Source organism: Lolium perenne, chromosome 2 (genome assembly GCF_019359855.2).
Source record: "Lolium perenne isolate Kyuss_39 chromosome 2, Kyuss_2.0, whole genome shotgun sequence".
Classification (NCBI taxonomy): Eukaryota; Viridiplantae; Streptophyta; class Magnoliopsida; order Poales; family Poaceae; genus Lolium; species Lolium perenne.
Window position 1 is genome coordinate 255,307,125 of NC_067245.2, and position 9,321 is coordinate 255,316,445.

Genomic DNA, 9,321 nt, shown 5'->3' on the forward strand with positions numbered 1-9,321 from the left:
GCACTACAGGAATGGCCGGAGACGCCGACGGCCAAACCCTACGCCGAGGGCATTTTATCGGTGCCGTCGGCGTACGGCCTCGCCGGGGCAGCGCCGGAAGACGACCGTCGGCGTATACTTGCCGTCGGCGTAGAGGTTGCTACGCCGAGGGCAGCCGTCGGCGTCTACCTGGCCCTCGGCGTAGACACCAGTATAGGGCCTGATCCATCCGCGCCGTCACTGCCCTCTCACGGTTAATGACAATTACTTTAACATCTGAATCTGATAAGTTTATTTGGAGACTCACTGATTCGAATTTTTTCGGTTAAGTCTATGTATTTTGATTTAATGAATGGACATACAGTTTATCTCAGGAAATATCTATGGAAAATAAAAATTCCCTTTAAAATTAATATTTTCATGTGGTTTCTTAGTAATAAAGTGCTTCTTACTAAGGATAGCTTAGCTAAACGGAAGTGGAATGGATGTCAAAAATGTTGTTTTTGTGATTCTACTGAGACCGTTAATCATTTGTTCATTGCTTGTCCATTTATTAAAACGATTTGGCGCATCATTTATCTCTCTTATAATATTTCTCCACCATCCAATGTTACTAATATGTTTGGTAGTTGGTTGAATGGAGTTCCAAAGACTGACAAGCAAAAGATTCGCATTAGCGTTTATGCGATTTGTTGGTCCATATGGACAAGTCGCAATGATTTAGTTTTTAATAAGAATACTGGCACTAATTTTTTGCAGGTTATCCGACGAGCTGCTCATTGGATTCAACAATGAGTTTTCCTCCTTCCATTGGGGTTGCGGGAGGATATGGTTACTGGATGCAACCAGATGCTGGTGGTGCTCAGGACTGCTTTTTCCAGGCTACTCGGTGGCGGCATCTTAATAGAATAGCCAATGCATAGCTCTTCTATAGGCCGTGTTTTCTTTTGGTTGATCTTACTATCGATTTTACATTTTGATTGATTGTAATGGTTGTTATTTGTTGAACCCGTACTTATGGTTAATAATAAAGAAGCCGTGAGCACCAATTGATGCAGAGACTGGGACGATGCTCCATTATCGAAAAAAGGTATGGACCTTCGGACCTTGTTTCACCATATCGATTTTGGCCATTTTTTCATGGTTGCCGTGAGGAGGATTTTCCTCGGAATACTTGTCTCAGCTGCTACATCCTGGTTATTCGTACTCTCGGCTTCCAACGGCGTTGATCGGAAAGTTCATATGCTTTTCTCTGTAATGCTGGTGTTTGTGCTCTTGTCGTTGTTGATTGATTATTTTATAGTTGAGCGTGTGCATGTAGTCTTAAAAGTGCAGCTCAAATTAAAATTATGGGTAAACCTTTGTTGGCAATCATAGGTATGCAGTTTGATATTTTTGTTATTTATCTTCGGTGCCTTCAGAAAAACACGAGGTTGTGTCATAAAAGAAGAAAGAGTTCAAATACCACGAAGATTTGCTCGTTGTAGTTTAAAATAGCAGTTAAAATCCAATGCAAGATCGATGGGTTGACATCTCTCGATGGTGCAAACAAGACGATACGCCGGTTGTGTGACTAGCTTTTCGAAAAAATACCGTTCTACTTTGAAATTCATTCAGTCAATCAATCCACACAACTCACAAGTTCAAAACGACGTTAGTTCGGGATAAGGCCCTATGTACGCAACTCAACGCGGTGCGCGGCGTATGCGGCAAGCTTTGCTGCTCTGCTGCTCCCCAACCAACCTAATTTGGCTACTCCATGCTCTGGCTACGTCAAGCTGCGAAAAAGTTGAGATCGATCAGGACACGCGTATCGGCTCCGATCGTTCAAGTTCTGCTAACGCCACGTACGAGGCGAGCTGGAACTGGGTTCAGTTCGTTTGCATCATGAACCAACCGCTTCTTCGATCGGCCGCTTTAGGTGCATTTCCATGTCTTCTCTTCGTTCCTGCGGCAGGCCATCGGAAACCACCAGGTGTTCTTTAACTCGACATGCCGCTAACGTAGTAACGTCGTGCCCTTTGCATGCGCGATATCTTCCGTTCAAAATGCTTTTTTTTGTATAGTGGTTTTTTTTGGCTTGTCGCACATGGGCCGGCTTTGTAGGTCTCTATGATCGTTTGCCGCCGTGTGGCCCGAACATATAAATTATGTCTAGAAGAACAGCCCAGCTATAAGACCTCTGATTCCAGCCCATCAAGATACAATAGGTTGGTTTAATAATCATAAATTAGGGCGGGCCGAAGATTTTGTGAATAGATTCTCAAAGTCACTTTTTATTTACCAAAATGAAGGGGAAATCTAAAGGCGCTGGCTGAGCATCCTCCGGAGGATCAGGCAGAAGAGTATGATGGGGCTTAATCATACATTCCAACGTTTTGCTGAGACAATGATGAACAACGGGGAAAAGACTCTGTCTTGGGAAGATGTATGGGTGAATAATTCACCTATGTCAATGCAATTCATGTGGCTGTATATGGTTTCTTTAACCAAACTGTCTACCGAGAAGAGTGATGTAAGAAGGGTGGGAGTGCTTCAGGCTTACAGACACTACCGGGCAATTAATATGGGAAAATCTAGAAAGTTTGGTGGATAATATCTAGCTAAATGGTGAGCCTAATAGAGTGCATTGGAACATTGGAACCTCTGGTCAGTTTAAAGTTAATTAGATAGTCGTCATGCAAGCAGGTGGTGGTGGTGTAATCTGCAAAGTCTCAGGGTTGTGATGCCCTTCGTTAGCGCGGTGTCACTCCTCAACGCAATGTTCATGCATGTCTTCCTGGTGATGGTCGTCATGCGAGCACGCCCGGTTGTGCTTCTCAAGTGCACCTGTAACCCACTCCCTCTTCCTTGGTGTGTTTGTGTGTTGGTGTGTGTTGTTTTTGTTTGTATTCCCTCAAGTTCCCCTATGTAAAACTCTGGTGGTAGACGTCGTTTTAGAACGCGAGTACTCAATCCCTCCTCCCAACCCTAGCCTACACCGCACCCCTCCTCCCAACCTCCCGCCGCCGCCGCCGGCAGCGCCGCCGGGGCAAAGATCTCGGGGCGTGGCGGCGGCGGGGGCCTCCCCTCGTGGCGCGTCGGGAATGGCGGCCAATGGAGCCTCTCACGTGGCGGCGGCCCTTCCGCCTCCGGGGCGGCGACGGCCGGATGAGGATGTAGGGCGGCGGCGGCCCTCCCGGGGTCGATCCAGCTGCGGGCTGCGGCCTCCCCGCCGCCCATCGGCGGCATGCCGGCGGTGTGGCTGGTGGAGGCGGGCGCCTTTCCCTCCACCTCTCGCCGGTGAGGGGTGATGATCTTGGGCTTCTCCCGCGGTACGAGGACGCCCGGGGCAGCAGCCTTGGGTTCGACGGTGGAGGTGACCCTCTTCTTCGCCGAAGAGGATCGGCCTGCGGTTGGTGGTGGTGGATCTATTGATCTATCACCGCGTTCCGGCAGCGTGATGGAGGGGCTTGGAAGCCGGCGATGGTGTCGCCGGTGGAGGGTTGGAGTGGCCAGCCCAGGGTGGTCGCCGACGTGGGGGTCCGACCTGAATAAAGGCGGTGGTCCTAGGGCCTCTCTTGCATGAAGAGGAGGACCTACCGGAGGCCTGGACTCGTGATCTGGCCGGAGTGTTGAGTTCCGGAAGCCTCCGCCGGCGAATGTAACAGTGCTTTTGCCTGGAGTTTACTGGATCGGTGGTATTCAGTCGTGCGCACCCATGTTTTTATTCCGACCGATTGGTTCTGGAGGGAGCGGGGCGAAGCTCTTTTTCTGTGTTGACATCAAGTGACTATGGATCCATGATGAAAGTCGGAAGAAGAGAATTTCATGAAGGTCGGAGGGGAGGACTAGCTAAGGGAGGTTCAAGTCTCCACGCTGTTGAGGGACTTGCTTGGTGTTCCGGGCTTCACAGCAGCGGTATGAAAGTGGGGGCGACAACACAGGTGAAGTTCAGAGTCCTACCTTTCAGGGTGAAAACCCAAGGTCTGGCCTTAACTGGTTGTGCCTGGCAATGACCTTGTTGGAGGCATTGTTTTGAGAACGGGGACTATCTTCAGGGTGAAAACTTAAGATCTTTGATCGGGCGACGACGGTGTTAGAGCACTGTTCCCTTCTTGGAGGCGTCGTTTTTGGAGAGTCTGTTTTTCAGGTGTTGTCTTGGCGGTGGATGTATTGCTGTTGTTAGGCCCGAGATACTGTAGCGGGACTTTTGTTTCTTAGTTTTCTTTTCGTTTTTTGGCTGTGTGCATCCGTAGTGCCATTAGGGTGGTGCGTTGTTGCAGAGGCTGGGTGTAATTGGTATCTTTTGATATTAATATATTCCCTTTATCGAAAAAAAATGTAAAACTCTGGTTCACTTAAACACATCTTGTAATAGACTGCATAGTCTTATATGCAAAAATGAATAGAATTCAGGTGGAGGGTCTTCTCGGTAGAAAGTTTAAAGTTAGAAAGGCCTTTATTTCTGTCTGAGGTCGAATGGAGGTTTCCCCTACAATTCTTTTTGGAAAATCAAACTCTCTCTGAAAGACAAAATTTCCATGTGGCCGATGCGAAGAAATAGTGTCCTTACCAAAGACAACTTGGAAATCATATGTTGGACAGGCAATGAGAAGTGTCACTTATGAGCACACATAAGGAAATAGTTGATCATCTTCTGTTTCAGACTTTCAGTGTCGTTAGCCAAGCTGGTTTGGCAAGTTGTTATGTGAGCTTTGGGCCTGGTTAGACCACCAACAAAGTGCAATAGACATGGAGACCGGTCTTCTATTTTTCAGTATCTCAAGGAAAGCTGGTGCTCATTTGGTGCCACAACAATCCGTTGGACTATTTGGAAAACAAGAAATGATGCTTGTTTTCACAAATATTTCATTCAGATGATCTAGCAAGGTGTGATCTACTATCTCTCTAACATGATTAACTCTTGGGAGATATTGTATAAAAGCCAAGGACTAAGAAAATCTTGAGGAGATTGTGGAGCTGATCAAGATGGTGATCGGTGAGGTGTATTCAAGATCAAATGGATGGGCTACGGTTACAACGATATTGACGAGTTAATTTTGTCAGTTAGTTAACTCCCTCTTTATGTTTTCCTTGATTATGTTCTAGTCTCAGTTGTTTACAATTTGGCCTGTTGCTTCTTTTTGTTCATTTCTTTATTTCCCCCTTTTTGTTCTAGTTTTTTTTTTGCAAACTTGCTATAAATTGGACAATTTTTATAATGAAAATCGGTGACGGATCGAGGGCTCATCTGGTAAATAAAAATAATCACAATTCATTAATATTAGAGAACGGAGGCACACAGTTTTGTATGCGGTAATACCAACAAAAAAATATTACATATGTTATATACTACCTCCATTCTAAAATATGCTAATTTAGCCTTCTTAAAAACATATATCTCGGAACGGAGGCAATATCTTTGATGGTCCACATGTCATATGCAATAAAAATATATTTTTATCTAATATTAATCAGCTGACCAATTGGTAAACTATGGGCATGAAATGGTACCCTGCCCAACCCTAATCAGACGCATAACCTATCTAGGTGGTTCGGATATCCATGGATATCCAAACCTATGCTTCGACGTGAACTTTGTGGGGATACAATTCGCAAAAAAAAAATCTTTGGAGGAATACAAATCTACTCCTTCCGTCCCACGAAGAATATCTTAGATATGTTAAAACTTAGATGCATCTGGACACTAAATAGCATCTAGATACATCTATTTTTTGAGAACTCTCAGACATTCTTTGTTGGACGGAGGGAGTAAAACTAATTCAGTAACAATTTGGAAGAAGTGCATTTCCATTCATTCACATGCAGCACGGTTAATATGGTCCATCCAAGTACAAAGAAGAAAACAAAAGGCAATCCAAATCGTACGCGGAAGGATCTACTAAGCTGCTCCGATCCGAAATAAGACGGAGCAATCCTAGCCGTGGCAACTGCTGCTCCACAGCAAAAGATGGCGCAGCAGCAGCCCACGGCTCCTCTTCTCATCGTGCCGACGGAACAAACGACGGGCCTCGTATCCAGGCCACGCCGCCCTAGTCATTGCAGGTCGGAGCAAACGACCTGCTGCATGCACTTGAAGGACCTCTGGTAGCTGACGAAGCCCATGAACCAGAACTCGAAGCCGTCCACGGTGGAGACGTGGATGTACTTCTCGTCGGGCCTCTCGAGGTTCTCGCTCGGCCGCACCTTGCCGATCCTCTTGAGCGGGACGACGACCTTGTAGGAGACCCGCGCGACGTCGCCGGTCGGGGAGGTGACGGCGACGGGGCGGTCGCTGCGGAAGGCGACCTTCCTGGTGGAGACGAAGAGCATCCCGGCGATGGGGCCCCCGGTGGTGTAGAGGTAGCACTGCAGCGCCTTGACGAGCCGCTCGCCCTTGTCGGCCGGGAAGGCCTTCCGGAAGACGCGGTCGACCCCGCCGGCGCGCAGGATCTTGGCCCCCAGGCTCAGCTTCCCCTTGACGGTCTCGGAAATCTTGGGGCCCAGAGTCACTGCATATACGGTGAACCATGAACGTTAGAACAAGCTACTAGGTTCAATTAGGTCCACAAGCCGCAACTGAAATTCCTACTCACCATGCTCACGGAAGCCTTGTGCCCTCCTGCTCAGGTTGCTCACCCAGTGGACGACTTGACCCTTGCTGCCTGCAGAATTAACATAAGCATCAGTATGGGCAAGTTATCAACTGTTTACATTCACCTAGCTAGCTAGCTAGCTAGCTAGCGAGTTGTTGCATGCATGCATGATTGGAACTTACTGTGCTTGTAGCCGAAAGAAGTGTAGGGGCTGGGGTGCGTCAAGGAGACAGCAAGGTGATCCTTGGCCGGCACCTTCTCCTCTATGCCATAGGCCTTGGAGGTGACCGGGACTCCCACGACATGGCCGCCGCTGCTCGACTTCATCTTGCTGGCTGCTGTCGAAGAAGGATCGATCGACTGCGTAAGCTGGCTAAGCTGCGTTCCGGTGGTGAATGGCGATGGAGTAAACTTAGCGAGTAAGGTATCGGGGATTGGTACCGGAGTGCAGCGGTCGAGGGGAGGCTTTATAAGCGCAGGGATGGTGTGGATCCTTTTGACAAAGGCAGTTGCTCTGCGGAGTCAGCATGCGGGCCGGCCGAGTCACCGGTGTATCAGACCACGTTCTTGCGTGGCCGCGTCATCCGTTACCTAGTCCGCTAGCTTTCTGGAGAGGCGGAGAGGCAGCCGCTTGGCCTTGGCCCTTCCGTGTGAGGGCCAGGTGCAGCGGGTCATTTGCTCGAAAGCTCGATTCGAGCTTTCTTTCTCCATGGGATCGAGAGCTTGGCCAGATGGCATGGCTGCGTGCGGTGGGTTCTCTGCCGCTTTCCAGGAAGCGCCCCATGTGCCTGCACATTCTCGCGCCCGGGTTACAGGTAAAGGAGGGTGGCGCCGTGTCGGCCGGGGCCCCGACGATGTGCATCCAGGGACCACCATGCAAGCTTCTTAATTTTAGGGATGCCATGCCTCTGTACGTAGATCTCTTTCGTGCATTGCACTCGGACAGTATAGTGCATGATGCATGTAGACAGGATGCACGCATCCTCGTATCGAGTTGTAATGCACAAGGTGCAAGGAGCAAGAGTTTTGCTCCCGAGATCGCGGACACAAGGTATCCAAAACTAGAGCTGCAAGTGAAGCTCGAGCCTCGTGAGCGGCTCGAGATCGACTAATTTTTCAGCTTGACTCGTGATCGTTTTGAAAAGAAATGAGCCAATTGTGAGTGCTTTATATAGCTCGATTGAAAACTGAGCTGACTTTGAGCCGAAATTCGATAGCTCGAAAACATATTTTTGTGCATAACAATTATGTTACTTTCAAATAAGGGTGTGGCTAGTTCTCAGTTGGCTAAAAATTAACTTCGCTTTAAGCAGTTATAACCCATGTTGCAACTCATAACTAGCATGAATCATGCAAAACATAGAAAAAAACTTAGTTGCAAGAAAGGAAAAACTCAGTTGCAACACCACTTGCAACTCATATGCATATGGGTCATGATGCAATCGAACGGTATCGGACTTGACTGAGCAATAACAACTAGCGAAACCCTTCAAATAAATAGTACTCCAAACCGTGTGAACTTTCACTAAAGAATTTTCTGGAAGTCAAGCTATGTGAACTTTGACTAAAGTTTGTACAAAAAAACATTAACATCTAGAATAACAAATCAATACCATTAGATTCATCATGAAGTATATTTTAATATGATACACATTTGATAGTGAAAATATATAATTTTCTTAATAAATTTAATCAAAATTAGTGAAGTTTGACTTTAGCGGAAACTAATGTGCACTATAATATGGCATGGATAGAGTATACATTATCATCTGTTATGATGTGGATGAGGGACGAGATTAGATAAAGAAAATCTGAAAGGTTAGTTTATTCCTTCTATATATTGTGGATGGGGATTTTCTTCTTCTACATGCAAAATATTGAGAAAACAAATCACGTTTTGCATAGCCCGAAACTGGCTCGAGATCGGCAACTAATTATGAACTAGATTTTACAACTCGACCATTAGCTCGACGCAATCCAAGCTCACTCAAATTTAGTATGAGCTGAGCTGAGCCTTAGCCTAGTTTAATTCGCTCGAAGCTCTATCCCCAGCCATGATAGGTCCATTGGTCGACCTGAACACCTCTCTAGCCTAGGCATAGCGCTAACAATGGTTGGTTTGGTACATTGGCAACTCTAGTCCAAAAGCTAGCTTAAGCTTCTCCCCATGTCGAAGTCTTCGTTCGTCCTATACCCTAACCCTAAAATCTAAACGTCCTGGTCAGACCCCACGCAGCACCGAGTCAGCATGTTTCATTCATGCCTCACCTAACGCAGCGCGTAACCGTCGACGCCCGCGCGGGGGGTACGTACGTGTCCACCCGGTTGCGGTGCTCCGCCTCCGGCACGGCGGCATGGGCGCCGTGCCGTCCCTGTCTCCCGGATTTAAACCGGCAACCGCGGGGGCGTTGGGAGGTCGGCCGCCGCGGCGTTTCCCGATTCTGCCAAGGGTTGGTTGCGCGACGCCCTTCGTGTTGCTTGCTGCGTCGGCCGCGTTGTCACATGGACAGCCCGCCGCTACCTACTCAGAAGCAGATTTTGAGGTTTCAGGTGGGGCTCGCCGTCGCTTCAGTACTGCCTGGATCGATCACCGTATCTCCGCCGCGGAGTACGTGTCGAAGCCGAGACGGAGGTGTGGCCGCTCGAGAAAGGGAGATCTCGAGACGAGATCGTTTTCAGTCCAGACCATGCTGTCTTTCTGAAAAGAGGGGAAATGGCACAGCGAAATAAGCTTGATCCTGCCTGCCATTGATACTCCTGCTCA

General features: G+C 48.0%; 1 protein-coding gene across 1 annotated transcript; it reads right to left on the reverse strand.

Annotated features, from left to right (window-relative positions):
• Window positions 1-5,754: 5,754 nt before the first annotated feature.
• Window positions 5,755-7,152, reverse strand: LOC127335671 (GEM-like protein 7). Its single transcript, XM_051362389.2, has 3 exons — window positions 6,740-7,152; window positions 6,558-6,626; window positions 5,755-6,473 (listed from the first exon to the last, which is right to left on the reverse strand). Exons 1-3 carry the CDS (start codon window positions 6,882-6,884, stop codon window positions 6,019-6,021), a joined length of 669 nt encoding a protein of 222 aa, XP_051218349.1. The 5' UTR covers window positions 6,885-7,152; the 3' UTR covers window positions 5,755-6,018.
• Window positions 7,153-9,321: the final 2,169 nt, after the last annotated feature.

Bases quoted from the DNA above. Each gene is read 5' to 3' on its own strand.
- LOC127335671 (XM_051362389.2), bottom strand. From the start codon at position 6,884: ATGAAGTCGAGCAGCGGCGGCCATGTCGTGGGAGTCCCGGTCACCTCC. The intron at 6,627-6,739 runs GTAAGTTCCAAT...TTAATTCTGCAG, and splicing joins TTCTTTCGGCTACAAGCACA to GCAGCAAGGGTCAAGTCGTC. The intron at 6,474-6,557 runs GTGAGTAGGAAT...CCGTATATGCAG, and splicing joins ACAAGGCTTCCGTGAGCATG to TGACTCTGGGCCCCAAGATT.